At 31.3% G+C, this 22596-nt stretch overlaps 1 protein-coding gene across 5 annotated transcripts in view; it reads left to right on the top strand.

Moving 5' to 3' along the window:
- Positions 1–22596, top strand: part of LOC143059828 (uncharacterized) — a 196805-nt gene extending 174209 nt beyond the window's left edge. Inside the window, exons 1-3 of one of the 5 annotated variants that reach the window (XM_076233397.1) lie at positions 17389–17439; positions 18934–18999; positions 19675–22596. In XM_076233397.1, the coding sequence (XP_076089512.1) occupies positions 19849–22578 (2730 nt within the window). In that variant the 5' untranslated portion in view covers positions 17389–17439; positions 18934–18999; positions 19675–19848 and the 3' untranslated portion in view covers positions 22579–22596. Of the gene's footprint in view, positions 1–17388; positions 17440–18933; positions 19010–19674 lie in introns of those variants that run through there. The other 4 variants (XM_076233395.1, XM_076233396.1, XM_076233398.1 and 1 more) reach the window with 4 other exon arrangements.

Here is a 22596-nt window from a genome sequence, read left to right as displayed (position 1 = left end):
CTCTGATGGATAGTTGCCTTTATGTTGGTTTTCTAGACTTTTATGACGCTTTATCGTGATTTCCGCTTAATGAAACACCTATTTATGTTGGAAAACACATGTGAAAGTTAGCCAAGGCCTTTACGATGGAAATGACACTTTGAAACGACCAATAATATGCTCAATTTGGTCCCTAGGGTTAAACGATCCGCGGTAAGCATGGTCAATATTGGCGTCTTAATATTAAAATTGGTTGGTAGGGTTCGATTAAATATTTTTGTTGGCTTACATTGACATATTTTCTTATAAGTAAAGGTTCAGGAATTTAGTAAACACTCTTAGCATTCGTTTGAGCTATAATATACCCCAATGGCATGCCTGTGCGGTGCTGGGGGAGATTTTTACTCTGATGGGTAGTTGCCTTTATGTTGCTTTTCTTGGCTTTTATGATGATTTATCGTGTTTTTCGCTTAATGAAGCACCTATTTAGGTTGGAAAACACATCTTAAAGTTAGCCAAGAACTTTTTGATGAAAATGACACCTTGTATAAACCAATAATATGATCAGTTTGGTCCCTAGGGTTAAAAGATCCGGGTTAGTATGGTCAATAATGGCGTCTGGCCTTCCAAATAAGGGCAAGGGTCGATTAAACATTTTGTTGGCCTCCGTCCACATATTTTAGTGTAAATAAAGATTCTGGCATGTAGAAGACTCCCTTAGCATTAGTTTGAGCTATAATATATACCCAACAGCATGCCTGGGCGGTGCTTGTGGAAGATTTTCACTCTTATGGGTAGTTGCCTTTATGTTGGTTTTCTAAGCTTTTATGATGGTTTATCGTGTTTTCCGCTTAATGAAGCACCTACTTATATTGAAAAACACATGTTAAAGTTAGCAAAGGCTTTTAAAATGAAAATGACACCTTGAATAGATCAAAAATATGCTCAGTTTGGTCCCTAGGGTGAAAAGATCCCGGGTAAATATTGCCAATAATGGCGTCAGGCTGTCCAAATTGGGGGTAAGGGTCGATTAAACATTTTGTTGGCCTCTGTCCACATATCTTAGTATAAATACAGATTCTGGCATGTAGTAGACACCCTAAGCATTAGTTTGAGCTAGAATATACTCCAATGGAATGCCTGGGCGGTGCTGGGGGAAGATTTTCACTCTTATGGGTAGTTGCCTTTATTTTGGTTTTCTAGGCCTTTATGATGCTTTATCGTGATTTCCGCTTAATGAAGCACCGATTTATATTGAAAAACACATGTTAAGGTTAGCCAAGGCCTTTGCAATGAAAACAACACCTTGTATAGACCAATAATATGCTCAGTTTGGTCCCTAGGGTGAAACGATCCGCGGTAAGTATGGTCAATATTGGCGTCTTAATATTAAAATTGGTTGGTAGGGTTCGATTAAATATTTTTGTTGGCTTACATTGACATACACTACAAACTGCTCAGAGTCTGAATTGACCAGTTTTTGTGCTCGACCAGTAAAATCGAGAACACATTTTACTTGACTAGTCTCGACATTGTCTCGACTGTACTTAACTGTACTTAAGTGTACTCGACTAGGTCTCGACTTTACTTAATTAGTCTGATTCAGTACTTGATGATCTTTGTGTAGTCTGAAATGGTCTTGACCAAGGCTCGACCTGTCTCGACCTGTCTTGACTAGTCTCGACCTGTCTCGACGAGTCTTGACCTTCAAATTTAGTTTTGACTGGTGAAAATCAGCCCATCTAACTAAATTAAATATTGATCTTACAAAATTCAAACTTATTAGGTAGTTTGATTTATTGCTGTCAAATGAAAGAATTTAATTTTACAACAGGTAAAAATAAAAATTATTATATAAATTCAGATAGGCATCTTTATTTTTTTTTTAGCTTTTTCAAATCATCTTGGATTTTCATCAAACTATGCAGCTATTTCAGAGATATATTAAGCTTACTGAATCCCATGTCATTTACTTTTTTGTTGTATTGCTGTAAAATTTAAGAATTAAAATAATCTTGGTAAAAAAAGCTAGGATTTGCAATTCGGACAAAATAGAGATAGTACACTTTAATTTTTTTAATAACTTTTTTCAAATCAACTTGGATTTTCATCAAACTATGTAGCTATCTTAGATATATATTAAGCTTACTAAATCCCTGGTCATTTTTTTTTTTTTTTTTGTATTGCTGTCAAAATCAAGAATTAAATTAATCTAGGTAAAAAAAAATAGAATTTTCAGTTCGGACAAAATAGAGATAGTACACTTTAATTTTTTTAATAACTTTTTCAAATCAACTTGGATTTCCATCAAACTATGTAGCTATCTTACATATATATTAAGCTTACTGAATCCCAGGCCATTTTATTTTTTGTTGTATTGCTGTCAAATTCAAGAATTAAATTAATCTAGGTAAAAATAGCTAGAATTTGCAGTTCGGATGAAATAGAGATCGTACACTTTAATTTTTTTAATAACTTTTTCAAATCAACTTGGATGTTCATCAAACTATACAGCTGTCTTACATATATAATAAGCTTACTGAATCCTGTATCAATTAGTTATTTGTTGTATTGCTGTAAAATTTAACAATTAAAGTTATCTTGGTAAAAAAAAGCTAGGATTTGCAATTCGGTCAAAATAGAGATAGTACACTTTAATTTTTTTAATAACTTTTTCAAATCAACTTGGATTTTCATCAAATTATGTAACTATCTTAGATATATATTAAGCTTACTAAATCCCAAGTCATTTTTTTTTGTATTGCTGTCAAAATCAAGAATTAAATTAATCTAGGTAAAAAAAAATAGAATTTGCAGTTCGGACAAAATAGAGATAATACACTTTAATTTTTTTAATAACTTTTTCAAATCAACTTGGATTTTCATCAAATTATGTAGCTATCTTAGATATATATTAAGCTTACTAAATCCCTGGTCATTTTGTTTTTGTCTTGCTGTCAAAATCAAGAATTATATTAATCTAGGTAAAAAAAAATAGAATTTGCAGTTCGGACAAAATAGAGATAATACACTTTAATTTTTTTAATAACTTTTTCAAATCAACTTGGATTTTTATCAAACTATGTAGCTATCTTAGATATATATTAAGCTTACTAAATCCCTGGTCATTTTTTTTTTTTTTTGTATTGCTGTCAAAATCAAGAATTAAATTAATCTAGGTAAAAAAAAATAGAATTTTCAGTTCGGACAAAATAGAGATAGTACACTTTAATTTTTTTAATAACTTTTTCAAATCAACTTGGATTTCCATCAAACTATGTAGCTATCTTACATATATATTAAGCTTACTGAATCCCAGGTCATTTTATTTTTTGTTGTATTGCTGTCAAATTCAAGAATTAAATTAATCTAGGTAAAAATAGCTAGAATTTGCAGTTCGGATGAAATAGAGATCGTACACTTTAATTTTTTTAATAACTTTTTCAAATCAACTTGGATGTTCATCAAACTATACAGCTGTCTTACATATATATTAAGCTTACTGAATCCTGTATCAATTAGTTATTTGTTGTATTGCTGTAAAATTTAACAATTAAAGTTATCTTGGTAAAAAAAAGCTAGGATTTGCAATTCGGTCAAAATAGAGATAGTACACTTTAATTTTTTTAATAACTTTTTCAAATCAACTTGGATTTTCATCAAATTATGTAACTATCTTAGATATATATTAAGCTTACTAAATCCCTGGTCATTTTTTTTTTGTATTGCTGTCAAAATCAAGAATTAAATTAATCTAGGTAAAACAAAAAAGAATTTGCAGTTCGGACAAAATAGAGATAATACACTTTAATTTTTTTAATAACTTTTTCAAATCAACTTGGATTTTCATCAAACCATGTAGCTAATTTAGATATATATTAAGCTTACTGATTCCCAGGTCATTTTATTTTTTGTTGTATTGCTGTCAAATTCAAGAATTAAAGTTATCTTGGTAAAACAAAAGCTAGGATTTGCAATTCGGTCAAAATAGAGATAGTACACTTTAATTTTTTTAATAACTTTTTCAAATCAACTTGGATTTTCATCAAATTATGTAGCTATCTTAGATATATATTAAGCTTACTAAATCCCTGGTCATTTTGTTTTTGTCCTGCTGTCAAAATCAAGAATTATATTAATCTAGGTAAAAAAAAATAGAATTTGCAGTTCGGACAAAATAGAGATAATACACTTTAATTTTTTTAATAACTTTTTCAAATCAACTTGGATTTTTATCAAACTATGTAGCTATCTTAGATATATATTAAGCTTACTAAATCCCTGGTCATTTTTTTTTTTTTTTGTATTGCTGTCAAAATCAAGAATTAAATTAATCTAGGTAAAAAAAAATAGAATTTTCAGTTCGGACAAAATAGAGATAGTACACTTTAATTTTTTTAATAACTTTTTCAAATCAACTTGGATTTCCATCAAACTATGTAGCTATCTTACATATATATTAAGCTTACTAAACCCCTGGTCATTTTGTTTTTGTCTTGCTGTCAAAATCAAGAATTATATTAATCTAGGTAAAAAAAAATAGAATTTGCAGTTCGGACAAAATAGAGATAATACACTTTAATTTTTTTAATAACTTTTTCAAATCAACTTGGATTTTTATCAAACTATGTAGCTATCTTAGATATATATTAAGCTTACTAAATCCCTGGTCATTTTTTTTTTTTTGTATTGCTGTCAAAATCAAGAATTAAATTAATCTAGGTAAAAAAAAATAGAATTTTCAGTTCGGACAAAATAGAGATAGTACACTTTAATTTTTTTAATAACTTTTTCAAATCAACTTGGATTTCCATCAAACTATGTAGCTATCTTACATATATATTAAGCTTACTGAATCCCAGGTCATTTTATTTTTTGTTGTATTGCTGTCAAATTCAAGAATTAAATTAATCTAGGTAAAAATAGCTAGAATTTGCAGTTCGGATGAAATAGAGATCGTACACTTTAATTTTTTTAATAACTTTTTCAAATCAACTTGGATGTTCATCAAACTATACAGCTGTCTTACATATATATTAAGCTTACTGAATCCTGTATCAATTAGTTATTTGTTGTATTGCTGTAAAATTTAACAATTAAAGTTATCTTGGTAAAAAAAAGCTAGGATTTGCAATTCGGTCAAAATAGAGATAGTACACTTTAATTTTTTTAATAACTTTTTCAAATCAACTTGGATTTTCATCAAATTATGTAACTATCTTAGATATATATTAAGCTTACTAAATCCCTGGTCATTTTTTTTTTTGTATTGCTGTCAAAATCAAGAATTAAATTAATCTAGGTAAAAAAAAATAGAATTTGCAGTTCGGACAAAATAGAGATAATACACTTTAATTTTTTTAATAACTTTTTCAAATCAACTTGGATTTTCATCAAACCATGTAGCTAATTTAGATATATATTAAGCTTACTGATTCCCAGGTCATTTTATTTTTTGTTGTATTGCTGTCAAATTCAAGAATTAAAGTTATCTTGGTAAAAAAAAAGCTAGGATTTGCAATTCGGTCAAAATAGAGATAGTACACTTTAATTTTTTTAATAACTTTTTCAAATCAACTTGGATTTTCATCAAATTATGTAGCTATCTTAGATATATATTAAGCTTACTAAATCCCTGGTCATTTTGTTTTTGTCTTGCTGTCAAAATCAAGAATTATATTAATCTAGGTAAAAAAAAATAGAATTTGCAGTTCGGACAAAATAGAGATAATACACTTTAATTTTTTTAATAACTTTTTCAAATCAACTTGGATTTTTATCAAACTATGTAGCTATCTTAGATATATATTAAGCTTACTAAATCCCTGGTCATTTTTTTTTTTTTTTGTATTGCTGTCAAAATCAAGAATTAAATTAATCTAGGTAAAAAAAAATAGAATTTTCAGTTCGGACAAATTAGAGATAGTACACTTTAATTTTTTTAATAACTTTTTCAAATCAACTTGGATTTCCATCAAACTATGTAGCTATCTTACATATATATTAAGCTTACTGAATCCCAGGTCATTTTATTTTTTGTTGTATTGCTGTCAAATTCAAGAATTAAATTAATCTAGGTAAAAATAGCTAGAATTTGCAGTTCGGATGAAATAGAGATCGTACACTTTAATTTTTTTAATAACTTTTTCAAATCAACTTGGATGTTCATCAAACTATGCAGCTATCTTACATATATATTAAGCTTACTGAATCCTGTATCAATTAGTTATTGGTTGTATTGCTGTAAAATTTAAGAATTAAAGTTATCTTGGTAAAAAAAAAGCTAGGATTTGCAATTCGGTCAAAATAGAGATAGTACACTTTAATTTTTTTAATAACTTTTTCAAATCAACTTGGATTTTCATCAAACTCTACAACTATCTTTGCAATATATTGATCTTACTAAATCATAGGTTGTTATTCAGTTTTGTGTATTTCTGTCAAATTTAATTAATCTAGGTAAAAAAGCTGCGATATTAGAAATACATCTTTCCTCATTATTTGGGAAAAAGTATATATAATTATTTAATAATTTATTCCTTTTAATATATATTATATAAATATATCAAATAGTGATGAAACATTAAAGAAATTATTAAAATAGTTTTTCTGATTTGTGGTGATTTAAAAAGCAATACCTTTTGCTTGGGGCAAACTTATTAAAAAGATCACATCTACCAGTGTTTTAAATTCTAAATAACATTAATCAAAGTTGCAACATCCTGTTAAATCTAAATCGCAAGGCTTTTTTAATTTACTAGATAAGTAATACACGAGTTTAAGAAAAGAAGGGCTTTCTTTTTACCTGTAAAACTCACATGTACTGATGTAATTAAACCATGTATAGTGCCATGTCATTAAATTTGACCAAAATAATATTTTAAGATTTGATTTAAATAAAGTTTTACTGTAACTTTGAAACACATTTCTTTTTTTAAAAGGTTATCAAGGATTGTTATGAAAGTTCATGATATTAAATTTTTGTTTTAACAAAAAAAAGGTGTTTATTTGGTTTAAGCTGATTTGAAAAAAATTATGAAGCCTTAAAAAAGACACTTTTTTTTTTGTTGTTAAAACAAAAATTTAATATCATTTAATATATCAGGAAAGATATATTTCTAATACCGTAGCTTTTTGACCTAGATCAATTAAATTCTTAAATTTGACAGAAGTACACAAAACTAAATAAAAACCTATGAATCAGTAAGATCAATATATGGCAAAGATAGTTGTAGAGTTTGATGAACATCCAAGTTGAATTGAAAAAGTTGTGAAAAAAATTAAAGTGTTCTATTTTTTTTACCTGGATTAATTTAATTTTTAAATTTTATAGCAATACAACAAAAAACTAAATTACATGGGATTCAGTAAGCTTGATATATATCTGAAATAGCTGCATAGTTTGATGAAAATCCAAGTTGATTTGAAAAAGTTATAAAAAAAATTAAAGATGCCTATCTGAATTTATATAATAATTTTTATTTTTACCTATTGTAAAATTAAATTCTTTCATTTGACAGCAATAAATCAAACTACCTTATAAGCTTGAATTTTGTAAGATCAATATTTAATTTAGTTAGATGGGCTGATTTACACCAGTCAAAACTAAATTTGAAGGTCAAGACTTGTCGAGACAGGTCGAGACAGGTTGAGCCTTGGTCAAGACCATTTCAGACTACACAAAGATCATCAAGTACTGAATCAGACTAATTAAGTAAAGTCGAGACCTAGTCGAGTACACTTAAGTACAGTTAAGTACAGTCGAGACGATGTCGAGACTAGTCAAGTAAAATGTGTGCTCGATTTTACTGGTCGAGCACAAAAACTGGTCAATTCAGACTCTGAGCAGTTTGTAGTGATATTTTATTATAAGTAAAGGTTCAGGCATGTAGTAGACACTCTTAGCATTCGTTTGAGCTATAATATACCCCAATGGCATGCCTGTGTGGTGCCTGGGGGGAGAGATTTTTACTCTGATGGGTAGTTGCCTTTATGTTGGTTTTCTTGGCTTTTATGATGATTTATCGTGTTTTTTGCTTAATGAAGCACCTATTTATGTTGGGAAACACATCATAAAGTTAGCCAAGGCCTTTATGATGAAAATGACACCTTGTATAAACCAATAATATGATCAGTTTGGTCCCTAAGGTGAAAAGTTCCGGGGTTGATATGGTCAATATTGGCGTCTGGCTATCCAAATTGGGGGTAAGGGGTCGATTAAATATTTGTTTGGCCTATGTTCCGATATTTTAGTATAAATACAGATTCAGGCATGAAGTAGACACCCTAAGCATTAGTTTGAGCTAGAATATAACCCTATGGCATGCCTGGGCGGCGCTGGGGAAGATTTTCACTCTTATGGATAGTTGCCTTTATGTTGGTTTTCTAGACTTTTATGATGCTTTATCGTGATTTCCGCTTAATGAAGCACCTATTTATATTGAAATACACATGTTAAAGTTAGCCAAGGCCTTCGCAATGAAAACAACACCTTGTATAGACCAATAATATCCTCAGTTTGGTCCCGAGGGTGAAATGATCCGGGATTGATATAGTCAATATTGGCGTCTGGCTATCCAAATTTGGGGTAGGGGTCGATTAAATAATTTTTTGGCTTACGTTCACATATTTTGTTATAAGTAAAGATTCGAGCATGTAGTAGACACCCTTAACATTAGTTTGAGCTATAATATACCCAAATGGCATGCCTGGGCGGTGCTGGGGGGAGATTTTCACTCTTATGGGTAGTTGCCTTTCTCTTGGTTTTCTAGGCTTTTACAATGGTTTATCGTCTTTTTGGCTTAATGAAGCACCTATTTAAATAAAAAAAAAAAAAACACATGTCAAAGTTACCCAGGACCTTTACGATGAAAATGACACCTTGTATATACCAATGATATGCTCAGTTTGGTTCCTAGGGTGAAAAGATCCAGGGTCAATATTGTCAATAATGGCATCAGGCTGTCCAAATTGGGGGTAAGGGTCGATTTAACATTTTGTTAGCCTACGGCCACATATCTTAGTATATATAAAGATTCAGGCATGAAGTAGACACCCTGAGCAGTAGTTTGAGCAAGAATATACCCAAATGGCATGCCTGGGCGGTGCTGGGGGAGAGATTTTCACTCTTATGGGTAGTTGCCTTTATGTTGGTTTTCCAGGCTTTTATGATGGTTTATCGTGTTTTCCGCTAAATGAAGCACCTATTTATATTGAAAAACACATGTTAAAATCAGCCAAGGCCTTTACGATGAAAATGACACCTTGTATAGACCAATTATATTCTCAGTTTGGTCCCTAGGGTGAAAAAATCCAGGTTTCGTATGGTCAATATTGGTGTCAGGCTATTCAAATTGGGGGTAAGGGTCGAATAAACATTTTGTTGGCTTACGTTCACATATTTTCGTATAAATACAGATTCAGGCATGTAGTAGACACCCTAAACCTTAGTTTTACGCTGAAATAATCCCAAATGGCATGCCTGGGCGGTGCTAGGGGAAAGTTTTCACTCTATGGGTAGTTGCCTTAATGTTGGTTTTCCAGGCTTTTATGATGGTTTAATGTGTTTTCCGCTAAATAAAGCACCTATTTATGTTGGAAACACATCTTAGAGTTGGCGAAGGCCTTTACGATGAAAATGACATCTTGTGCAGACCAATAATATGATCAGTTTGGTCCCTAGGGTGAAAAGATCCGGGGTTGGTATGGTCAATAATGGCGTCAGGCTATCCAAATTGGGGGTAAGGGTCGAATAAACATTTTGTTGGCCTACGTCCACATATTTTAGTAAAAATAAAGACTCAGGCATGTAGTAGACACCCTAAATATTAGTTTGAGCTAGAATATACCCCAATGGCATGCCTGGGCGGTGCTGGGGGAAGATTTGAATTCTTATGTGTAGTTGCCTTTCTTTCGGTTTTCTAGGCTTTTTGATGGTTTATCGTGTTTTCCGCTTAATGAAGCACCTATTTTTATTGAAAAACACATGTTAAAGTTAGCCAAGGCCTTTACGATGAAAATGACACCTTGTATAGACCAATAATATGTTCAGTTTGGTCCCTAGGGTGAAAAGATCCGGGGTTGGTATGGTCAATAATTGCGCCAGGCTATCCAAATTGGGGGTAAGGGTCGAATAAACATTTTGTTGGCCTACGTCCACACATTTTAGTATAAATAAAGATTCAGGCATGTAGTAGACACCCTAAGCATTAGTTTGAGCTAGAAAATACCCCAATGGCATGCCTGGGCTGTGCTGGGGGAAGATTTGAATTCTTATGTGTAGTTGCCTTTCTTTTGGTTTTCTAGGCTTTTTTTGATGGTTTATCGTGTTTTCCGCTAAATGAAGCACCTATTTATATTGAAAAACACATGTTAAAATCAGCCAAGGCCTTTACGATGAAAATGACACATTGTATAGACCAAAAATATGCTCAGTTTTGTCCTTAGGGTGAAAAGATCCAGGGTAAGTATGATCAATAATGGCGTCAGGCTATCGAATTTGGGGGTAAGGGTCGATTAAAGATTTTGTTGGCCTACGGCCACATATTTTAGTATATATAAAGATGCAGGCATGAAGTAGACACCCTAAGCATTAGTTTGAGCTAGAATATAGCCCAATGGAATGCCTAGGCGGTGCTGGGGGAAGATTTTCACTCTTATGGGTAGTTGCCTTTATTTTGGTTTTACAGGCTTTTATGACGGTTTATCGTGTTATCCGCTTAATGAAGCACCTATTTATATTGAAAAACACATGTTAAAGTTAGCCAAGGCCTTTACGATGAAAATGACACATTGTATAGACCAAAAATATGCTCAGTTTTGTCCTTAGGGTGAAAAGATCCAGGGTAAGTATGGTCAATATTGGCGTCTTGATATTAAAATTGGTTTATATAAGAGTCAAACAACTTAGTCATCAAAATTGAAAAAAAGGTGTGTAATGCTTATTTTGACCATATAATTCCAAAATTGGTAATTTGTGCAGAATTTCTAATAAGTGAAAGTTTAAATCCTTTAGTTTCTTTCTATTTGACAAATTGACACCGTCAAATCATTCAGGGAAGTTGCCAAAGTACAGATTCTATATTTACTGATTTCACCTCTTAAAAAAGAAAAAAATTGACCAATCTTTATAAAACTAGTTATGACCAAAGCTTAGTTACTTATGAGACTGCTTACAAATTTCATGACAATAGGATATATATTACATACAATATGTTAAATTTTAAATTTAATTTGCGTGTTAAATTTAGACGTTAAATTGGAAAATTTCAACTATCAACATTTGGGAGTTTAAAAATTAAAATGTTGCAAAAAAAATACTTCTTAAATGCTTAATATATAATATATCAAATATCAAAAGCAAAAAAGGACTCATTTGAGTAATCAGAGGTAGCACAATTATTCAAAAGTCAAATTTATATGAGCCTGTGGTTTAAAATTAAGGTTTTCCAATAAAAGGGTGTCTTACATAAAGATAAAGTATTTTCCAACAATTTTAAATTTTAGGAGTATTTAAAAAAAAGAAAGAAATGAGGCATATAACATATCATATTAGTTTTAAAGGGTGTTAGGCAAAGAAAGACTGCAAAATATTTATTATTTTTGACATGTTTGGTTCAGTGATTTTGTAAGCAGTTAATTTATAAATATATGATTTTTTTTTATAATAAACACATAGTTTTTGATTAAACTAAAGTTTCATATTATCATCGTCTTACGCAGTTACTCTATTGTAAATAGAAAGTAGAGTTGCGTATTTTTAGATTATTCTATTTTTAGAACAACCAATACACAGAAGAGCACTATTTATAAATTCCGTACAAGTCAGCATTTCACCAAAGTAGGCACGGGGTTTAAGTGTGCATTTCCCTGCATACATAAACTTTAACGATGTATTTTTCTATGAAAAACTTATTTGTTCATTAAATTATGGTATTATTCTAAAAGGTTTTTACATTATCTTTCAGATGCACCAAAATAAGCTCAATTGCGTTTATTTTAGTGAAATGCCGACACTTCGAAATTTGAAGATGTATATATATGATGACCTATGCGCTTGCTTCAAACATATAACTTAAGTTTGCACGCACGCACGCATGCATATATAAAGTACGAAAACATTGATATGATCACATGTGGGGAAGAATTTAAAACTCTTCAACACTACCTGTCAATTAATAACATTCAATTGTATAAAAGAAACCCAGAATATATGCATGCTTTAGAAAATAGAAGACTATAGATGTAAGGGGACTGGTTTAAATTACATCTACATTATGTAGAAATGAGACAATTCTCCACAAGAGACCAGATGACCTAGAAATAAACAACTAAAGGTCACCCCGAGCAGCATTTAACAATGAGCAAAGCCCATACCGCTTAGTCAGTTATAATATATAAATGTACATTATGTATAACGTTTGTTACAATGCAAATATTTTTATAATATAGCCGTCTAGGTTTTTAAAACGCGTATCATATGTAGAACAAGATTGTATGATTAAGAAATTAATGCTTATTTTAATAATTTGATTGAGTTGTAAAAGTGTTGACTGGAGCATAACTTGTACGAAGCGGTTCGTTCGAAAAATATTCACACGATCAACAATATAAAATCCCCCTTCTCTTTTCCCGTCAAAAAAATATACATAAAGAAGCATTCATTTCTTAAAACTATATTTCTATGCTAATAAGACAAAACAAAAAGTTGGATCAAGTTTTTCTTTTATATACCAGTGCACTTTTTTTTGCAGCACGTATCAATTCGAATTTAACATATTATTTTGATATTCCTTATGTATTAATTCAATTTCAGACAAACTACTCGTAATTTCTTGAAAGTTTTTAATTACATTTCATTTTTTTCTACAAAATTTTAATATAACTTCCTTGCCAACAGAACTGCCGTTTTGTTTGTTTATTAACAAAGACTTCCGAAAAGAAATGTTATTCTTATCCTTAATATATACGCTGACTTTAACGACCTTATACTTGTTTAAATACAAAATCAAGAGATGTTCCGGTGATTGCGACTTAAGTAGTAATTTAACAATATTTTTTTTTTTAAATTGTATAAGAAGGCACAAAATTTAAAGTAGGCACGTATACATTTTGGAGGCCGAGTTTACACATTTCCCGATTTTTTATTGAGTTTAAAGTAACATATTTATCTTAAATTGTTATAAAAAACATATTGTACGTCCAAACAATATTAATATAACATCAAGATTTTCGATAATAACCGATTTCTTAAATTCTTTGAAAATGCTGAATCATGCTTACTTTAGTAGCTGTTTTAACGCATCGGGACTTTGGTAGCAATTAGTTAGTATATATATATATATATATATATATGTCCTGATATTGATGTTGAAACAAAACAATACAAGCTGGAGCAAATGGACATGGAATATACAAGACCACGTCGCACAAAACCAACAAAACTGCTTAAAAGCTATATGTTAAAAAATAGCATATTTTATATGCTGGACGAACTGAAAATAAAGAATCAATTAGAAGATGAATTTGACATTTTTGGGATAATTATAAAGATGTACCGTTTTCTTCTTCGATATGTTGATGGTCGAGAAATGCGTATGCGTCCGTACTTTCTTTCAAGTGACATCAATGTCTTTGAGAAATCAAAGGAGTTCTCCTATGAAAAAACATTAATTTTTCATTTGCAAAGAGAGTTCAGTAGAAAGCTTGTTTTAGGTATTCTGAATGCTCAATTTCCGAGGGAATGTTTGGCTGCTAAAAATTTTAAATGAAGCAAATAAAATCCCTTACAGTCTTTGTTATTTTTTTATCAAACACAACATCATGCTCATTGCATTCCAATCACTTCTTCCTTACAATGACACTCAAGTACGCCTAAGTCAACATTTAAACCTGTTGATATTGTTAGCGAAAAAACTATAAAAACACTCCATAAAGCACCGGACATCTGCACATATTAGTTGATTGAAAATAAACTTTCTGCACGGACACCTAGTTATCAGATAGAATTATCAACTAACGGTATATACACATATATGATTCAATGAGCTTTATGTTATTCGCCATTTCAGAATAAATCCATCCTAGGATACAGTATATTTTTTAAAGCGTACTAAAAAGCATCGTGATTTGCTAACATCGCCCATAAACATCTATCTAACCCTTGCTGTGATCTCATATTTCATTTTTGCAGATACTACATCGACAATTTATGCGCTTAAGAACGTAAACGGTACAATTTTGTTTTGTACTAGATGTACATTTAGACAATTAATGTCACCAATGATGCTAGCGATCAAAATATTTGAAAATCTTTAACCTATCATAAGTATTTGTTGGGGTGCTGATCATACCAAAGGACATAAAATATGACAACATCAGAAAACTGAGAATTGAAAAAATATAAACAATGTATCTTTGTTTCCATTGTGTATTATTGATTAATTTGGTAAATAATCGGAATAAAAGGCATGCAAGTTTAAAATCTTACACCATAAAGATAAATCAAATTAAAAATCTTACATGATCCAAAGATTAAACTTTATACAGTTCAACCTGTCTATTCCGACAAAATACGGGGCCAGAGAATTGGGTCGGATTGTACAGGGTTATTAATTTGCGAAATGAATGTAAGAATACATTTTACCTGCTACTGTCATTTTGTTTTGAATAAAATCAAATTATTTGTATTATTTTTAATTCTATTGTTGATCAAAATTACTCTAATGTTAAACTTGTAAAGGAAAAAACCAGTGTATATAAAGTGCGAATCCAGCTAGTTCATTTTTACTGTTATATGCGGGTATGTCTATTGTAGAATAAAGGATCATGGGAAAACTGTATTTGTTTACGTTTTGAAAATATCAAGTTAAAGGATTTTAAGTTAAGTTTTAACATATTTTCATTGTGATATGTCTTTATAATATACAAACATAGCATTAAACTTCAAATAAGTGTTATAAAAGCATCATAATATAGCATATCGATTATTGACAGCGATCCATTTTAACTATAGATGCGATGAATTGTCACTGTTAGTGCAGTCATTATTAATGTAGAATTTTCAAAGATGCGAGGAATTTTTATTGTAGAATTATGTGATAAATGCACTTGCAACAAATGAAAAAAAAACTTAGTTGATGACTTTAGGATTTATGATACATGTATTTTCCAATTGAAATACAAACTCCTCATTCATTCTTCATCAAATATATAGCTTTTCAAACTTGTAACAAAAGCGATTCTCAAAATGTCATATTGTATTCTTCAGATTACGTTTCTCCTTGATTTTAACTTATATAGTGAATCACTGGAGCGTGACAGCAGCGGGCCCTCTTAAGCAGTCAGTGGGTCCCTACTTATGAAAAATTCTAGATCCGCGAATGGATACTACCACAGAGGTAAAACCATGCACATTTGGGTTATTGTACACGAAATGCATGCTACAATTCATTTTTGTTGATTTTAGACCCTTTGGAACTCTATGTGGGCTATTTCAGCAACTAGGCAAAAAATCCCCAAACTTGATACATGGTCAGATTCAGCATGTCAACGAATTCCAAATATCTATATCAAAGGACTTTTGTCTATAAATTTGGACCCCACAAAATTGAAAAAGGGACCAAAAATATGAAAAAATGCATGCATCGGATACTTTTGTTATTGAAGGCATGACTGTAACAATAGGATGAATATACAAAAATATCTTTTTCTGGGGTCTCATTGGGGGTTCTGATCCCGGATCCAGCTTACTGTTTTGGCAGATTCCCGTATTCCGCTTATTGTTTTGTCAGATTCCCGTATCCCGCTTATACTATGCAGTTCTAATTTTTTGTAATTATCCGTGTCCCGCTAGACTTCATTCCCGTTTTTCTCTACACAATCATTTGACTTTCACCTGTCACGCTTGCAAAAAATCGGCAATCCGGCGTGACGCTTATACCCAAATGCGACCCACTATTTTACTCTATTTTGACTCATATAAAGCCCTTTATAAATATATTAAAAAAGTAGCGTAGATTTTTTCATCCCTTTTTATCCCGCCTCGTTTCGTTTTTGAGCCATATAGATGTCGTATGTGACAATGAGACAACTCTCCATCCGAGCCACAATTTATAAAAGTAGACCATTATACGTCAAAATACGGTCTTCAACATGGAGTCTTGGCTCACACCGAACAGCAAGTTATAAAGGGCTCCAGTGTAAAACCTTTTAAACGGGAAAACAAAGGTGCAATCTATATCAAGATGTACGTAATTAGTGGTGAAGTGTCATGGAAATGGATAAAAAAAAATAAGGATAAAGATCTCTATACGCTTTATAAGAAACTAAATGGAATACATTTGAAATAAATGTTATTTCTATTGAATTTAGTAGAGTGTTTTAAAACCAAACTTTTATCCGTAAGTTAAATTTTATCAAATATTTCTCTTACATTATCTATTATTTGAGCAAGTCGGCTAAATTAAGGCTTTACAGCTAATTTCCTAAAGCATGTAAAGCAAAACTTTGGTTGGCTTGCTTGCTTTGTTTGTATAATTGTTTATACAAACTTTGTAAATAAGATTGACATTTTTAAACAATATGAATAGGCATAGTTTAACCTGTATTTTTAATATTTGAATTAAATTGGGTGTTATCATAATGATTATCCAATAAAAAAAGCAAGCAAATCAACTAAAGTCTTGCTCTACATGCTTAAAGAAATGAGCTGTAATAGATAAAAAAAATAATAATTATACAGTGAAAATGCACCGCATATACAATACTAATGATTCGCTCCACAGTTAAAATGAAAGAATAGTATCATTATTCGACAGTAAACATGACTAGCATTACGAAATCATCATAGTGGAATTTAGTTAAATATGAAGAAACTGAATGACAAAACATATTCTACGTTATACAACTTTAATAATTGTATTAAAATGAATATTTTTTACTGCAACAACATCTCACCTGTTAGTTATAAAGCACCTGCACGATCTGTTCGTGAAATGTCCTAAAAATTCACCTATTTTGGTATATAGTTCACAGTTGGATGGCTTTAGGCGCGATAAATCCTGCTCGCATCTCTTACTTTGTTTTATTAGTATTATGTATTTCTGAACATATACATTTTAACCATTTTTCTTCATTTTCTTCAAAAATTAAAAAAAGTTCGTCTGTTTATTTATCATTCTACATTAGACATTTATGGCATATACAGTAAAAATGATATTTTAGGATCCGCACTTTACATACACTGAAAACGGGATATCTGTACTAGTTTATCAGATGTCTCTTTTTCTGGTAATTAATTTTTGCTTTCATTAAAATTTTGGGAATATGTTCTTTTGCTCTGAATTGATTTTTTCTTTTATTATATGAAAGTTTCGTTTTTTTCTGTTTTTCAACTTTGTTTATTTTTTGGCGGAGGATGACGATTAATCATGCTAACTGATCTATTGAAAACAAGGACTGGTGTGTATATTCCTGTTATACCCCAGATAAAAGTCTGCATAATACTGTAAAGGAACTTCTGCAGACTGAATTATGATTTTTAAGGTTCATCTAGACACTTTGAAAAAATTGGCTGTGTTTACACCATAATTTTTTTCTCTGAGTACAGACAAAACTGCGTAACTTGAACAGTTTAAAGCCTGGCAGCACCTAGATAGATACATGTTATATTTATTTTGTGTTTTTAAAGGATAAAACTTTTGTGGATTTAGCTAAACATTTTCTTTCCTTGCCTCAGGTGGTGTAAAAATAAACAAAGACTGGGTAAATCTTTGAGATTGTCTCTCTCAAAATGCTCATGTAATGATTGTATTGTAACATATTGATTTAAATGGACAATAGAGGGACAATAGAAATCTACTCACAACAAAGGTGATTTAAATAGTGTAAATGAGTGGACTGTATCAAAGAAAACTCAGGGATTTGTTTCTTTCACCATCTTCTCAATCTGTGGCAAGGAAAGAAATTGTTCATCAAAATCCGAAAAGTGTTTTTACTTTAGGACATAAATTGGATGTAACATTAATTTATCTAGGTGCTGCCAGGCTTTAAAATTTTTCAAATTAAACAGTTGTGTCTGTACTCAGAGAAAATTTCATGGTGTAAACACAGCCAATTTTGTTAAGGATTATGTACCCTTCTGTTGATTCAATGCTAAACATATGGAAATTTTATAGAAAATCCACAGCCTTTATCCTTGTACTGTGATATTTGGCAATTTGATGACTGATAGATATAGGATAATTGCATGCAGTGCTATCATCGATTTCCTTAAAACAAGTTTATTAATGTAGTTAAAAAATATGGACCAAATCAAGTACACCTTTTAAGGTGTGTTCGACTTTAGTGACTCAGCACAAGGTATTTTGGAATTTACAGGTTGGTTAGAACTTTTTGTAAAAAATAAACACTAGCACATCATAGAAAAGCAAGTCAGTAATCTATGTTTCAAATTTTATAACAAAACTCTCTGTATTAAAGGCTGTGGATTTTCTATAAAAATCTTGGTTTATTTGCCACAAAGTACTCTTTTTCTTTTAAAGGCAATGAAACAGTAAATTATAATGCATTCCATCAACATGATCAAGTTTCCCCCTAGTATATGTACAAAATGGCCTGTCTCTATTATTCATTATATCTGTAGTTTTGATACAATTGATGTTTTAAAAATTTGTACAAAAATGGCTACAGAAGGGGGTCATAAACCTTAAAGTGTATAGATGAACCTTAACAAATAGAGTTTACTTCTCCAATGTTCTCAATGTTATTGTAAATTGGATGTAATTATTTTGTTGGGTTTCTGTCTCATTATTAAAAATAATGCTTTTAACAATTCATTATATACCAATCTTTTATAAATAAAGGACAATCTCGCGTTACTCGGATACAATTTGTAATTTATAACTGAACATGTTATCAGTGAAGTGTTTGTTTACATATTGTTACTATATTTAGTTATATGACACGTCAGGTTAAATCCAATATGGGAGATGCTCAAAGACACAGGCGACACACACAGTAGTAAGTCATTGTTAGTGAAACACGGCTTTATTAAATAATTGAAAACATTCTTTTCATAATGCTTATTAACTGTTGCTTCTTCAAACGGAATTGATTCATTAATTCGGCATGTGATGTGAGTATATGACTTTTTAATCAAATAGTAGCTTTCAAAAAAGCTTGCCTGACGGAGTTTTTTTTTTTACTTATCTCCTGTGTAAATTTCGAGAGATAAACATGTTTTGATGTTTCTTATATGTGTTTCAATTTGTTTTACATCTCTTATGGGTCATAATATGACCATTCTTTATAATGGTTTTGAATACGAAAAGAATGTTTATAATATAACTCGAATGATTATGTGTACTTCTGATATCAGAAGTTGCTGTTTTATAGCACAATTGTTAATTGTTGACATGAAAATTGACCACGCTATCAATCAAACTGAACGTTACAAACGATGTTGCATTAGAATGCAAATTTAAATCTAAGAACACACAAATATCTGAATGCCAGACGACCAAAATAGTTAGCATGGATCAACTTCATTACCTATCTGCTAATTTATTGACCAAACACATATATGCTAGAATATGTTCACATTTTATATATATATGGTACGATATAATTTGAAAAATAACAGACATAAAAAAACAATTTTTGTATTATTATCTTCAAGCACGTTTTGTTTTGCAGATATTGTGATCAAGACATTCTGCCTGTCAAAGACTTTTCAATCGATTTCAAGTTATGAAGCCAGTTACTAGCATGCAATATGGGGGACAGATAAATGAGAAGGAAGTTAATCATTACTGTTGGCTTTTAATCTACAGAAAATAATACACTTTTGTGTAGTTTCTTAACTGAGAAATGGCAACAAGCAGAAAATTGATCAAATACAACGTAGTTAACACAAAAGGTGAAACACCTCTACATTTAGCAGCCAAAAATAAAAACCAAGACGGGAAAGTTAACATTGCGAATTTATTGACAAAGGGTGAAGACATCAACGCCCGTAATAAGTGGGGCCAAACGCCACTCCAATATGCTGCAATATCTGGTTGTTTACAAAATATTGAGATATTGACAAAGTGTTCTGGTATTGAAATCAATAGCAGAGATATAAACGGATACAACGCCCTACAGAGTCTCATTGCTGCGAATGATGGGGAAAGTAGCAATTCAGATGACAATTTGCCAGTAATGGATCTACTCTCATCCGATAACGCTGACATACCCGAATTGCCACTTCGTACTAAACGAACATTTAGTATTCAACTAAGAAAGTCTTTGCAAGCTCTCATCAATGCCGGAATCGATGTTAACAATCAGACTACATTCGGAAACGGTATCCTACATCTCATTGCTACGAGGGAGGAAAACACGCCGTTATTGAAGTTTTTTATTGCGAATTTTCCTGACACAAATTTAAATTTGATTAACAAAAAGAATGAAAACTTTTTGCATGTTTATGTTACCCATGAACTTGTAGAAGAGGTTATGGAATTGTTTGAATCCATTGCAAAATCTGATCACTCTAGTTTAAGGGCATTGTTATCAAGTGGAGATGTTTTGGGAAGAACGCCATGGAATTTAATGATTGGCGCAGGGGACTATACAACTGCTGAAAATCTGAAAACAATCCTTAGCTATGGTGTGTCTCTTGAAGTCAATGATACACTTGGAAATACAGTATTGCATCAAATTTGTGGTGTTTCACATGGAGAGGCGTATGGAGATGTATTAGAATATCTCCTGGAAATTGGTGCCAACATAAACGCACAAAACATGTACGGAGAATCTGTTTTATCCTTGACGTTAAGTGAGCACATTTTTAATATTTTTTGTAAGTTCAATGCAGATTTAGAAATTAATGATAGATGGGGTCGAAGTGCTTTGATGTCTATCATGAAATATAGACCTCTACCAGATTTATTCAGAACCTTCCTGATAAAGAGGACAGTAAATGTAAATTCCAGTGACATATATGGATCTACACCTTTACATTTTGCAGCGTACCACAATTATGAGGAACAAATAGAGATGTTGTTAAAATATGGTGCAGATATAAATGCTCGCGATAATCTCCAAGAAAGACCTCTGGATACAGCACAGAGACATAATAGTTTTCGATGCATTGCGCTATTAAAAGCAGCAGACAGAACGGCAATAGAACACATCATGACATTCATTCGAAAAACAATGCTTAGAGACAAGACGTTTGAAGAAATTCTTCAAGGACTACCGGAGACGATAATATCGTCTTGTATGAAATCAACACAAGATATTCAGACACTGTTACAACTACCATTGAATTTAAAAGACTTCATGAACTACCTTCTTGAGTCGTTTTATACCAGAAGTCCCAAATATTTCCTTGAAGTAGAATCTGTTACATTCGATGTTAACAATCTTGTCACGTTGCTTTGTAAGCAAATTCAAAAATACGATTCTAGATTTGAAATGTCAGTTTTTCCATCTGGAAGCATGGCTGAAGGAACAAAAATTGGCCGTCCAGATGAATTTGATTTTATTTTATGTCTAGATAAGTTAAATGATATAACTGACATTGTAATGACAGACAATCTTTTGAAATCTGGATTTGCTTCTCTGAAATTTAAATCTACACAAGTTCTTGACGAGTATCTACCATTTATTGATGCTGATGGCTATTTCTTGCCTATTTTATTTCTGAGATTATTCTACGATTATTTGCAAAGAGCACTGAATGAATCTAATCTATGGAAGGAGGGAAATTTCTACTATAACGTTGAAAATAAGATGGGGAAAATTTTCGCTAAACCCGTGTTTACTTTTGATGTGTATTGGCTGGGTTCTGTTTATAAGCAACTGAGAATCAGTATAGATCTTGTTCCTGCAGTTTACAAAAGAGGATGGTGGCCAATCAATACTGATGTTGACAAAATACCTCTTGTTAGTCCATGCATTAAAGCAGCCGGCTGTTTCCTGACGCTTCAAACAAAAGCCCGCCAAAATTATATTCACGAAAGCGGCTGTATCAGCCGAACATGTAATACTGAAGACAATGACGTAGATTTAGCAAAGAAGAGAATGTTGCGGATTTCAGCCGCTCCTGCAGAGATTTGCCTTATGAAGTCAATTCCAAATAATTTTCGACAAGCTTATGTCCTTGCAAAAATTTTGAAAAGCGTATGTCCTGAAATTGATGTTGAAACAAAACAATACAAGCTGGAGGAAGTAAGCCTAGAATATGAAAAACCACGTCGCACATGCCCATCTAATTTAATTAAAAGCTATATGTTAAAAAATAGCGTGTTTTATGTACTGGACAAACTGAAAATGATAAACCAATCAGTAGACGAACTTGACGTATCTGAGATAACTATAAAGATGTACAATTTTCTCCTTCGATGTCTTGATGGTGGAAAAATGCAGTTGCGTCCGTACTTCCTGTCAAGTGACATCAATGTCTTCGAGAAATCTAAGGAGTTATCCTTAAACAAAACATTTATTTTTCATTTGCAAAGAGAATTTAGCATAAAGCTTGTTTTAGGAATTCTGAATGAAAAATTTACAAGGGAATGTTTAGCTGTTAAAATGTTTAAATACAACAAATAAAATCACTAGAAATCTTTA

This window comes from Mytilus galloprovincialis, chromosome 14 (genome assembly GCF_965363235.1).
Source record: "Mytilus galloprovincialis chromosome 14, xbMytGall1.hap1.1, whole genome shotgun sequence".
Classification (NCBI taxonomy): domain Eukaryota; kingdom Metazoa; phylum Mollusca; class Bivalvia; order Mytilida; family Mytilidae; genus Mytilus; species Mytilus galloprovincialis.
This window is presented reverse-complemented; position numbering and strand designations above follow the sequence as displayed.